Source organism: Mytilus edulis, chromosome 6, assembly GCF_963676685.1.
Source record: "Mytilus edulis chromosome 6, xbMytEdul2.2, whole genome shotgun sequence".
In the NCBI taxonomy this organism is placed as follows: domain Eukaryota; kingdom Metazoa; phylum Mollusca; class Bivalvia; order Mytilida; family Mytilidae; genus Mytilus; species Mytilus edulis.
Genome location: NC_092349.1, coordinates 68080340 through 68094631, shown reverse-complemented (window position 1 = coordinate 68094631; position 14292 = coordinate 68080340). Strand labels below are relative to the sequence as shown.

General features: G+C 34.3%; 1 protein-coding gene across 1 annotated transcript; it reads left to right on the top strand.

Moving 5' to 3' along the window:
* Positions 1-1815: 1815 nt before the first annotated feature.
* On the top strand, positions 1816-6893 carry LOC139528224 (endoglucanase). Its single transcript, XM_071324109.1, has 3 exons — positions 1816-1962; positions 4950-5201; positions 6491-6893. Exons 1-3 carry the CDS (start codon positions 1929-1931, stop codon positions 6838-6840), a joined length of 636 nt encoding a protein of 211 aa, XP_071180210.1. The 5' UTR covers positions 1816-1928; the 3' UTR covers positions 6841-6893.
* Positions 6894-14292: the final 7399 nt, after the last annotated feature.

Below are 14292 nucleotides of genomic sequence, written 5' to 3'. Positions count from 1 at the left end.
GACACTGTAGATTTTCTTATTAAATAAATAAAGTTGCCGGTCCGGTACATGAATAGATCGGTTAGAAATCAAAGTTTTAATTTTAATTAGGTTAGAGGGTTGAAAATAAAAAGCACAAAAAAAAGGGGGTGTTCCACAGGGAATATTCCCTTCTTATGAACTCTACATCTGAAAGTTTGTTTTTTTTTCAATTGAAAGAGAGAAAAACAAATGTAAGACAAATTGTGAATGGTGTTTCTTCCTCCCCCCCCCCCCCTTGAATTTAACTGTCGAGTGGATAAATATCATATTTCACGAGATTTGGTGGTGGAATCTGTTTCTCTAATGATTTTCAAACAATACGCATGCAAACTTATTCCTTCTTTGCGACTGATCTGCAAAAGATGTGTTCTTTTTATGTGACGTCATCGGGCATGGTCCCCGTTTTTTATGTCGTCACAATAGGAAATTCAGAGGAAAACAAGAAAATTCGACGTTATAATCGGATTTTAACCAATTAAGAACTGATATCAACGAACCACACGTTGATTATATTTTTTTTATACAATGGGTGCAGAAAGGGATAAATTGACGAAGAATTAGAGAAAAGTCTTTACATGTTCACCTTTCACATAAGAGAAGAAGACTGCCTGTATACGAGTTGCAGCACAAAATTTGCAATCAAACTTTTTAAACGTATTTTATACAAAGTTTACAAAATTTTTGCAGGTTCTTGGAGCCTCGTGTTTTTCTTTTGGATTAAAACTTTTCCCTTTCACAATGGGGAATGCTTTATTATCTGAACAAAATTCTGTTTCATATTTTGTGAAATGCCTTTGTCATGTTTAATATAAAGAGGGATCTTAAAAGCAGGGGCGGATCCAGCCATTTAAAAAAAGGGGGTTCTTAACCCAGGACAAAGGGAAAAGGGGGGTTCCAACTACATGTCCCTATTGATCATTGATCATCATTTATCGTCAAACAAAAAGGGGGGAGGTTCCAACCCCCGGACCCCCCTGGATCCGCCAATGAAAAGGTAATCAAAAAGTTTTTCGTGCATACCAAACCAAACAGCAATGGATAATCGTTGGTTTGTTAAAAAGATATCATGAGCCTAGAGGTCGAATTGTGTCATTTCCCCCAATCAATGCTTATCCAATAAGCCTTTAATCCAATCTGTTGATTTGGCGTATTTTCAAACTTGCAGATCTCTTATTTTAAAATTGGTCTTTCTTATTAATGGGCTAAAATAATCAGTTTATTATCTTAAACGATACATGACAAGAATGTGTCCAAAGTACACGGATGCCCCACTCGCACCATCCTTTTCCATGTTCCATGGACTGTAAAAATTGGGTAATAATCTAATTTGGCATTAAAATTGGACTTCAGCTTCATTAAAAACTACCTTGACCAAAAACTTTAACCTGAACGGCCGCACAGACGAACGAACGGACGGACGAACGAACGCACGAACGGAAGCACAGACCAGAAAACATAATGGTCCTCTACTATCGTAGATGGGGCATAACAATCCCTAATTAGAATTTTCCACAGAATGATTATGAATCAGAAGGTGATATTCAGGCATATTCGAAATATTTTCAAATAACATACCCGGTAATTTTCGAATTATGTTTTTAAAAGTCGACCTCTGCATTCGAATAGATAACAATAAAGTAAAGCAATTTTCTATATAATGTGTTGTACATTTTCGTTTGCTTTATGAAATAGAAGAATCATGTCACATTTATGTGTGCAATTATATTTGCTTTCAATATAGACCAAATTATAGTCTAACGTTACACTATTTCACCTCTGAACTATCCTGTTTGGTTTTATAAGACAATCAGAGAGATAGCCCTGATCTGGAACGATAAGAACACTACTTATAAAACCTTCGTCAACTATTTCTGCTTTATCAAAAGTTGCACAGATCTCAGGAAAATATGAAATACTTGGCGTTGTCTCTTCTCGTTCTCGGTAAGTACAATGCAACTTGCTTACAATCGTTTTTTAAACGACCAGAAGTCCAGCTGTTACGTCAATTAGGGGGTCTCCTTATAAACTGCTACTTCGTTTTGCCAAACATAGAAAAAAATCTGCGGAAAATTACGAATATTGAGAAATGTTTATCGGTTAAGACCATTCCCAAAGTGGCACACCACAATTTGACATTTGTACGCAATTACAATCTGAATTTCATATGTACGGTTTTCTGAATTCATAAGTGCATTGATTTTGCAGCTGCTGATTTAGAATTCAGTAATGCGTTAAGGCCATATGGTCTTAAATTAATGTAACGTTTTTTAAGTCTTTTTTTCTGGCTTTGAACGTTTTAGAATTTGAATTGAAAATCTGTATGGTCAGTATCAAGTACAAGATTTTTTTATTTTTAAACTTACTGGTAATTTAATGTAAAAAATACGTTACAATGTTGGCAAAATTAGCCCATCTTGATCGTGATATATATATTTTTTTTATGCATACGATCGTCAAAATCTTTATATTTGACATATACAACACATGATATAGGTTCACTTTTATGGAATAATATTTCCTTTCAAGAATCCTGGATCTGCTCGGTTAATTTAAGCTAGTCTTAAGTTATAATTTTTTCATGAATTAAAACGCAGATGACTCAAACTGTCTGTTCTCTTTGATGTTGCCATAGACTGCTCCCGAAGGTTGGATAAAGGCTCAGTCTGGTTCAATACCACTATGGTGCTAAAACATCTTTAACAGCATGACGTGTTAAAATACGAAGCAAGTTTTTATAATGGAAAAACAACGGATATGGGGTTTCCATCCATGACACAAAATCAGTACATGCAGTTGTTCTTTTCGGAATTTTTAAAATCACACTAAAAAGATGCATTCTTCTTATTCTTATGTTCAATTCGCGCACATCTTATAATTGGAGTATGTATTTTCTCTGCTAGTTTGTACAGTTCCCCCCAAAAATTGACAAGTAAAATAAACATGCACGAATAATATTCGTGAAGTCATATGGTAGCACCTACATCATACCACATCCGTTATAGAATGCTGTTCTTACCTAATATGATACAGAGACTGTTGTTATTAATCAGTTGATTGATTTATTAATGAGAGGCCTGGTGGTGGTGGTGGTGGTGGTGGTGGTGGTGGGGGGGGGGGGGGGGGGTTGTCTCATCACGATTCACGAGTTGATTTTTTTGTCAATCACGATTCACAGAAAATAAATTTCCATGATCACGGATCACAAAAATATAAAAAAATAAAAAATCTGTAGAAAAACGGATCACGATAGCGAAAATGCGCCGATCACGAAGAACGAAAATAACCCATCAGACCCCTCATTAATATATGGTCAATGTTGTGCCTTAAGGTTAGATTATTTCAAACGAAACATTATTATGAAGGAAAAGAAGAAATATGGTGTTCAAATTCTTATGATCAAAGTCTCCTCGCGGAAAATGACATAGCTAAACCCCATATATAAACAGAAAATTACATAGCTAAACCCCATAGAAACAACAGAAAATTACATAGCTAAACCCCATAGAAACAACAGAAAATTACAAAGCTAAACCCCATAGAAACAACAGAAAATTACATAGCTAAACCCCATAGAAACAACAGAGAATTACATAGCTAAACCCCATAGAAACAACAGAAAATTACATAGCTGAACCCCATATAGACAATAGGAAAAAAAACCCAGAAGAAAACTCTCGTCTTCGAAAAATCCTTCAAGCCTTTAACAAATGCATTATTTGTATAATAAACAAAACTATAATTTATGTTCACAATGAAATGAAATGGGATGTATTAGCATGATCCGATTTTTACGGTTTGTTTTTATGCTATGAAAATGTTACTCTTATGGAAAAACTGGGCTGTTATATTTGTGACTGTTTTGGATTAAGGAGATCAGGTATGAACACTGACACTAAGTCAAGTAAATAATTTGAGAATAAATACATATATAATGTAATTTTATTATTCTTTTATTCACAATATATACGTGGTTTTTAGCTTGATTCTGACCAATGCTTACATTCCAAATATATATGTATATGCCTCTATTATTGTTGTTGTTACCAATTATGTAAATCAATTGTATCTGATTTATGCCCTTTATTGGCCCTGTAATTTGGGAAGTAAAAATATTCTATTCTATTCTATTCTATGTTATGCTGCTCCATGTATTTGGAAAGTTAAGCGCTCATAAACATGTTTAACTCCGCCACATAGCTGACATGTTTACTGCAAGCCAGGAGCAGTAATTTAGTGGTTGTCGTCGTTTGCTGCAAGCCATGAGCAGTAATTTAGTGGTTGTCGTCGTTTGCTGCAAGCCAGGAGCAGTAATTTAGTGGTTGTCGTCGTTTGCTGCCTGCCATATTAGAGGCCCCTCATGGGGGGGGGGGGGGGGTCCTAGTAATCACATAATCACCATAATCAAAAACCCCACGAGGGCCCTCATATTAACTCATCTTTTATTTTAAAAGCATACATCAGGCCACTATTTTTCACGTTTTAAGGTGGTACCCAACACTTTCACTAAAATTAATTTGGCTCGTTTAATTTTCATAAAATTTTGTCAAAGTATTTACTTTGACACTTTAACAAAAATATAAAAATTTAAAAAATTTTGAACCAACAGTTTTGTCAGAAATATTACACTGGTTATATAGCAATTTGACACCCACCAATTTTGATCATTGAGAAGCTTAATATTCCATTTACAACACAACGTAATTAAAACGTTTAGCTGATTTTATAGAGTTATCTCCCTGTAGTGTTAGGTACCACCTTAATTGCTGAAAAGAGGGAGAGAGGGAGTGCGATCTAGCCCTTATTACTGCTCTGTTGTATCCAGCTTAAAGAAACACTTCAATATTTCAAGTTAAAACTCTAATAGCACTATAAAAGCAACAGACATATATTATCAAATCATTTTAACAAAAGAGTATGTAAATTTTCAGTGTACAGTGTTTCGGCCAATCAGAAATGTTCTGGTAACCCAAGAAGGTATAATGGCAAATCATGCGCTTCAACTACCAACTACCACGATTCGCACAAGGGAGCTTGTGGTTGTGGACCAGCAAGTGGTGACGCTCAATTTGGCTGGAACGCTGGAAGTTTTGTTGCCGCTGCTAGTCAGATGTACTTTGATAGTGGTAACAAAGGATGGTGTGGACAGCACTGTGGCCAATGCATAAAACTAACAACAACAGGTATTATCAAGTTCAATACCGTTAAAAACTTATTTATTTTTTGCATTTCCCCGAGGGTATCACCAGCCGAGTAGTCAGCACTTCTGGGTTGACTTGAGTTATCAATGATATGTTCATAATCATAAATTAACTGTTAACAAAACTTTGAGTTTTTGAAATACTAAGGCTTTTCTACCTCAGGTATAGATTACCTTAGCTGTACATGTATTTTGCAAAACTTTTAGGAATTTTTGGTGCTCAATGCTCTTTAACTTCGTACTTTATTTGGCCTTTTTAACATTTTTTTATTCGAGCGTCACTGATGAGTCTTTTGTAGACGGAACGCGCGTCTGGCGTAAATATAAAGTTTCAACCCTGGTATCTATGATGAGTTTATTTACCAAAACATTGCACTAGATCGATAATATTTCAGTGAACAAAGCCGGACCAATTTATTCTGTGTTTATTCTTATACCTAACTTGTATAAAAATTATATCAAACCAATGATGATTATGCATGGATCAAATATTTAACGTTGATAGATTTTTGGAGGAAGAAAATATTGGCAGATAGTACTGTTTAGGGCAAACTAGTCCATCAACGTGCGTGCGCGAAAACTATTTCTGTAAGAAACCTCCAACAGGTACGATCGAGGCCGCAGTTAAGGACACATACTACATTAAAAAGTCCTTAAGGGATTGGCAGGACATGCCGAAAAAGGAAAGAAAGTGCTATTATGAATAGTATTAAAGATATATTTTTATTAGGTTAATGACCTGGAATTCGAAATATACCTAGAATGGATAGGAAAATGTTCTAGGCATTAACGATGCTTAGTCCAAAACGTCTGACCTAAAGCGGTGCTTCCAGTTTCCCACGATTGTTTATACAATATGTAATGGTAGGAATACAATTTTTAAGAGGTAAGGGAGGTTTGACATAACTTCATTGTCCAGGCTTGAATATGAAGATTGATTCGAGTCTCATTTGTGGTCGGGCGGGGGGGGGAGGGGGGGGGGCGGGATGGCTACTTAAAAAAAACCCAGCTATAATAACAGCCGGGAACACCAAGAAAGATGACAGACGAAGCCGTTATGGGTAACTTTGTTGACTTATTATATAATTCTGACAGTTTTTCCGAACTATTCACATCATTTCAAGCTTGAAAACGTTTAGTTATATCACCTTGTATATAGGAAGTGACCCCCCCCCCCAAAAAAAAAAACCCAATTGAGATTTCATATATGTTGCTGGTTCATTTTTAAAGGTTATGATTATGTGACGGTATGCTATTATGTTTGCATTGTAGGGGGATACGTTCCAGGCCAGGGAGGACCAGTTCGTGAAGGACTATCTAAAACCTTCATGATCACAAATCTATGTCCGAACATATACCCAAATCAAGACTGGTGCAACCAAGGGTCACAATACGGTGGTCATAACAAATATGGATACGAACTTCACTTGGATTTGGAAAATGGAAGAAGCCAAGTAACAGGAATGGGATGGAACAATCCAGAAACAACATGGGAGGTAGTCAACTGTGACTCCGAGCACAACCATGATCATAGGACACCAAGTAATAGCATGTATGGACAATGCCAATGTGCTCATCAAGGCAAACGGGGTCTGAACGAAACAAGTAATGAATCTTTATAAAGGCTTCATCTGATAACAATATCACAATTGATCAATAAAATAAATAAAGAATATATTTGTGTTGTTTCCAAACTATCAAATCATATGCAAAGAAGTGGTGCTTATAGTGCTATTGTAAAGGCATAAACAATGATAGTCAAACTTCGGGTGCGGGAGTTTCTCGCTGCATTGAAGACCCATTGGTGGCTTTCGGCTGTTGTCTGCTCTATTATCGGGTTGTTGTCTCTTTGACACATTCCGCATTTTCATTTTCAATTTTATAATATATGCCGAAAGGCATTTGTGAAGGAAAAATAAACTGGCTCTTTCTTTCCGTTTCAAATTCATTCGGTTTTGTGAGACGCTGAGTTAGAAAACAATGAAAACAACGGAAAAACCCCCAAGGGAAAATGGCGGAAATAGATATACAGAAAAGAAAAAAGAAAAACAAGAAGGGAGGTATACAGAACAGCAAAATAAAGACGTGCAACACAATCTAAAGTAACAGACATTTGGAATAATCTTTTCAAGACTGCAAAAAGAGCCAGAAGATACAAAGGCAGACAAAACAATGATTAGAAGGCTGACAAAAACATCTATGCTTATGGGCAAACATCACTAAACAAAACATTACACATAAAATAAAACATTGATAAACACGATCAGTATAAATAGACGTTTATATATTTAGTGCTTTGAATGTGTAAGAAATCTCTTCCACTAGCGACACCGCACTCTCTGATGGAATCTAAGCAATCTGATGTTCAGTGGTTGTCGTCTGTTTATGTGGTTTATAAGTGTTTCTCGTTTCTCTCTTTTTTTTTTTTTTTTTTTTTATAGATTAGTTGGTTTTCCCATTTGAATGGTTTTACAATAGTAATTTTTGGGGCCCTTTATAGCTTGCTATTCGGTGTGAGCCTAGGATCCTTGTTGAAGACCGTATCTTGACCTATAACGGTTTACTGTTTTAAATTGGGACTGGGATGGAGAGTTGTCTCATTGGCACTCATACCACATCTTCCTATATCTAATTAAAGACCGAAGTAGATATATTACTAATATTGAACAACTGATGTGTTGTCTTATGTTCAATGCCGGTAATGCATCAACTTTGGTAAGGATAAAAATCGCCAAAATAACGAGAACTACTCTAGAAATACTTCTAATACTGAATGATCAAATCGTGAATGCAACCGTAAACTAGTCTGAATATAAGAGAGTCTAGATAAGAGTAAAACTGTGAATGGAAACTGGGAATGTGTCAAAGTGACAACAACCCGACCAAAATGACAGAAAACAACCGAATGCCACCAATGGATCTTTAACACAGCAAGATAAATCGACATCCGAAGGCCGGTTTCAGCTGGCTTCTAAACACAAATGTGTACGTGTTCTGTGAAAATGGACGTCCCACTTGATTCCAAAACTTACAAATGAACTAAAATTAGAATACATAAAAGACTAACAATTGCCAGAGGATCCCGTCCAAAGAGTTGAAAATAGCCGATGGTCACCATGCAGTTGCATAGTCTCCAACACATCGAGAAAATCCTGCACCGGGATGCGTGCTTAACAAAAATGTTTACTAGATCAATGAAATGATATTAACTAAGAAATAACAAAAAAAAAACAACAGAACTAAAATAAAAAAAATATGTATTCATGCGATAATTGTCCATTTTTTTTTTTTTTTTACATCAAAAGAAGATGTGGTAAAATTGCCAATGAGACATGCAATTATCCACAAGAAGAAATCAGCAACTATACCAATTGACCAATCTGTTACCTTTAGTTTTTGATGAAAACCGTCATACATCGACGTTTTACGGTTTGTAACACTTATTATGACATTTTGTGGTATTTTTCACAAAGAACACCACTCAAATTGACTGATGTGTAGCAGAAAAAAATAATGTCATTGACCCTATTATTATTATATAGCATCATTAAAACCAAGGACGTATAACTTACATACTAATAAACGTCCTTGTTAAAGCTAAGATTTATTGATCATTATTATTAAACGTACATCAATAATAAAGAGAAACTATGCTTTTATTCAATTTTAGAGATACATGTACATGAAATATGTGTTGAGCTCACAAAAGAAGACAATATATTTTTTTCTTTTCTGTTTGAAACTTATGATCAGTAATTCTTATTTTTGTAAATAAACGTAATTTCTTAAAATTATAAAGTCGTTTTTCTCTATTTGTTTTTTTTAAATTTTGACCCCATTAGACTTTCTTCATTTGTATTTGTACTCACACTTATTTTCTTTTCTTTTCTTTTTGCTTTTTTTTTTGCTTTTATTTTATTTTTTTGCCCTTTATCATCCATGATTTGCCCATTATTCTTCATAAATAATGATTTATTTTATAATGTACACCCCGTCGAGATATCTTAATGAATATATACCTTCCTTGAAAATCAAGATAAGTATCATATGTATAACTTCTTTTAGTAAAGGGTAAATGTTTCTTAATATATGTTTGTCTGCCAGGTTAAGTTTTATTCTTAAATTAGAAAATCTATTTCTGGTATGCAGAAATTCAAACATACCTTCAGCCGCAGACCGCCTCTGGGTGTAGGATTTTCTCTGTGTGTTAAGTAGGCACTAGTTACGAGATATATATAAAAATCTAAAATATGTTTTTTTGTTCAATCATTAATGAGATAGTGAAATAAGTATTCGCTTTTAGCAGCCAGTATGGTTCATTGTTTGTCAAAATAAGCTAAGAAGACAAGTTTCGGTTGGGCGCTTTTGACCTGTGGAGCGGAATTTTCAAATAGTGAAACATTTTGTCGATTTGACTGTAATATATTCATGCGCGATACAACATGATGGAATTATGGTGTTCCAAGAGAATTGATACATGCATTGATGATAAAAACTAAAATTGTTTGAGTTGAGAACTATAAAGATGCAAGTATCTTTACTACAGGTTATTGGCGTGTTAACTTGGACGCGAATATAAAGGTTAAACTAGTAGTGTAAACTGGGACGTTGACTAGCAATCTAAATACATTTATGGGTAAACCAATTTTGACTGACCAATCGAAAAATGTAATTCAACCATTTCCTCGTCCTCTATGTTGTGATACTACCGTTGGTAATTTATGATATTCGCACATTCTGTGATGAAAGCAAATGGACTTGGTAGTTCAGATATGAGACTATTAACAAACTAAGTCGTTTGTGTATGGGGTACTTATTATTTGTTTTTCGTTCATTTTTTGTTCATAAATTAGGCCGTTAGTTTTCTCGTTTAAATTGTTTTACATTGTCATTTCGGGGCCTTTAATAGCTGACTATGCAGTATTGGCTTTGCTCATTGTTGAAGGCCGTATGCATGCTGACCTATAGTTGTTATTTTCTGTGTTATGTTGGTGTCTTGTGAAGAGTTATCTTTTTTAATAAGAAGGGATCTTGTATTCATCAAAATTTGAATGAAAATAAAACCGCCTAAATATGTCAAGAAAACCTTGCATATATCAGTATCTATAAGACCACTTTTTTTTTTAATTATGATTAAACAATCAGTCACAGTTTTTTTTTCACAGAGCATGCACGTGCTACTTCATTTATTTTGAATAAATTGCCACGCCTTCTATAAGTTATATTTTGAAAGTTAACTTTGTTTTACTGTTATTTTGGAAATATACCGAAGCAACCAGCAGGTAACAATGTATTTTAATTACACACTCTGATTTTAGTTGAAAACTATTACAGACCAGGCTGAATAGCCACTATCAATTTTAACATCCGGTTTACAGAGAAGACAGACCTTTTTTAACAACTGCACAAAAAATAGTTAATTATGGCGCTAAAAAGTACGTTGAACGTATTTGCGCTATTTCCTGGTAAGATTTGCCCATTCTTTATTTTTTTTACCTCGTAATTATCAATTGGGAATGAAATATTTGTTTGCTGTAGATTTGAGCTAAAATACAATTGACTTGATAATTTATTTTCAAAAGCATATGCCACTGTTGATCTCACTTTTATTTAAAGATATTTTCAAACTTTATCTAGAAAAAATTGGCAATATTGTCTTAATAAGTTCATACCTATAAGATGCCCAAATTTAGCCAGAGGTAAATTTTAATTTCTTCTTAAGACTATGAAATAATTACATCCGCGACTGCGCCACATGCTTGTTCATCACCAATATCACAAAAGGACACCAGAAAACAAAACAAAAAAGGTATAAATACCCAAAATAAGTTACTCAGACCTTTAAAAATAGTAAATATCAACTTTCAATCTATTAAGAACAAAAAACCAGAAGTAGATATTTTGGTCGATACCACACAGCCTGATATCATAATAGGTACTGAAACCTGGCTAGACCCTAAAACATCTTCTTATGAATATTTTTCAAAAGATCATTACACAGTTTTTAGAAAAGATAGACCACCAAATAAAAAAGGACAATGTCATGGAGGCGTACTCATAGCTATATCAAATAATTTTTTATGTACAGAACTCAAAGAACTAGACACAGGATGTGAAATGATATGGGTAGAACTATTGATATCAAATGCACGTAAATGTTATATAGGTGCTTATTATCGACCTCAGCCAGATGATGATACATCTTTAGATTTACTAAATGAATCCATTAGCAGAATAAACGCAAACTCAAAGTCAGCCATAATTATTGGTGGGGACTTTAATTTAGGAAACATCAATTGGGAAACAACTAGCGTCATCCCTGGAAAAGCAAACCAAAAACAACATCAACAACTGTTAGATATAATAAATGACCATTCATTAGCACAAGTCGTAAACATACCAACTCGAAATGACAAAATTTTAGATCTTGTGTTAACAAATTATCCGGCCATCATTGAAAAAACTGAAACCATGCCACCATTAGGGGAGGCAGACCATGATATTGTATATATAGAATGTTTACTTTCATTAAAAAGATGCCAAACCAAGCCACGTAAAGTATACAAATATAAAAATGCAAACTGGCAAAAAATAAAAGAGGATATCGATGAAATATATCAAAAGATCGTATATAAAAAAGATAGTGAAGATACAAACACTCTTTGGTTAATATTTAAAAACTCATTACAAAACACTACCACTGAGAACATACCCCAGAAAATGATGAGAAACAGCAAAAATTTACCATGGATAACAGACAGTATTAGACGACAAATGAAAAAGTATAAGAAAAAATATCAAAAGTGCAAATTGAAAGGCAAGGGGAAACTAGACCAACTCAAAAAATTAAAACATGATATACAAAAACAACAAAGAACATCTTATTGGAATTATATTGAAAATAAGATATGTGGTATACCAGTTGATGACAACACTACTACCATATCAAAGAGCTTCCCAAAAAAATCTGTTCAGTTATATAAAAACACAAAAGTCTGAAAGCTCTAATATACCACCACTCCGAAAAGAGGGCTCACTTACATCTGACTCAAAAGCGAAAGCTAACATTCTAAATGAACAGTTCAAAAAAGCATTCACACCTGTAACAGATGACCCAATACCAGATAAGGGCGTCAGTAAACATCCACAAATGCCTGATATTAAAATACAACAAGAGGGCATAGAAAAACTTCTAAATAACATTAACATCAACAAAGCAGCTGGGCCTGATCTCATCCATGGTAAAATTTTAAAAGAGTGTAAATCATCCATCACTCCCATCTTAACAATCATATTCCAATCATCACTCAACTCTGGAAAGATCCCAGATGACTGGCGTCACGCAAGTGTATGTCCAGCATTCAAAAAAGGCGACAAACACGATCCAATAAACTATCGCCCAATATCATTGACTTGCATCTGCTGCAAACTATTAGAACATGTTGTAGCTAGTAGCATAATGAAACACCTGGAAAAAAATAAAATATTGTATGATTTACAACATGGTTTTCGATCGTCCCGCTCCTGTGAAACTCAGCTAATATCATTTATTCAAGATCTTGCAAATTCAAATAATAAAAACATTCAAATAGACATCATAATAATGGATTTTGCAAAAGCATTTGATAAAGTTTCACATCACCACCTCATGTACAAAATTGGTTTCTACGGTATAAATTGCAATGCATATCATTGGATTCAAGATTTCTTAACAAACATAACACAAACTGTAGTCCTTGAAGGTGAAACATCAAATAAAAAACCTGTAACATCTGGGGTACCTCAAGGCACAGCGCTTGGTCCAATTTTATTTTTAATCTTCATTAACGATTTGGCAGAATATATTGAACATAGCACATTAAGATTGTTTGCAGATGATAGTATTATTTATAGGGAAATTAAAAAAACAGATGACGCATACAAATTACAGTCTGACTTAGAAGCGGCTGGCAGGTGGGAGCAGGACTGGCTCATGCATTTTCATCCTGATAAGTGCAACATTCTCAGTGTAACTCAAAAACGAAAACCTTTAGACTTCACTTATAAATTACACAATCACTCTCTAGAAAAAGTTGACTCTACAAAATATTTAGGCCTAACTCTTCAATCAAATTTAAAATGGGACAAACATATAGATAACATGACATCAAAAGCAAATCAGTCCCTTGGATTTATTCGTAGAAACCTAAAAATAGCCTCTCCAAAAGTTAAAGCACATGCATATAAAGCTCTTGTCCGACCAAAATTAGAGTACTGCTCAACAATCTGGGATCCACATCAAAAACAGCAAATTACACAAATCGAAAAAGTTCAGAGAAGAGCAGCACGCTTCTCATGCAATCGCTTCCATAACACCAGCTCAGTTACTGAAATGATGACAGACCTAAATTGGTACCCACTCGAAATTAGGCGCTACGTTACAGACTTGTTTTCTTCTACAAAATTATTCATGAAATTGTTGCAGTCCCTACACATAACCTTTTGATACCACTAGACAATAGAACCAGACATAGCAATCCGCACTCATTTAGGCAAATACAAACATCTAAAGACAGTTATAAATATTCTTTTTATCCACGAACAATTATAAATTGGAACTATCTGCCACAACAAGTAGTATCATGCAGTACAGTAGAGGGATTTAAGAGTATGATCACAGAATCTGCTCTCATCCCCATATTCTATCCCTAACTATTCTGTTATCAAATGTATATAGTTTTATCAAAATTTATTTTTTTGAATGTACATACGTTATTTTGTTTTTTCTTGATATTGTTATTTTTGATTTTTTTTTTCCCCTGCTAAAATGTAAATTATAAATTTTATAGTCGACGCCCGGCGAATAATCTTCAATAATTGAAGGATCGCTAGAAACCTAAAGAAGAAGAACTGCTTAATTTATATGATTCAATTGCATGTTAATATGGATAGCGAGATAACTATATATATATTCGATTGGTTGGTTACTTCTTCCTGTGGCATTGAATAAAATACTATGTCCCCCTCTTGACATCGCGTCTTCCACATGTTACATGTTTTTTGAATAATGATACCTTAGAATATCATCATCTGCG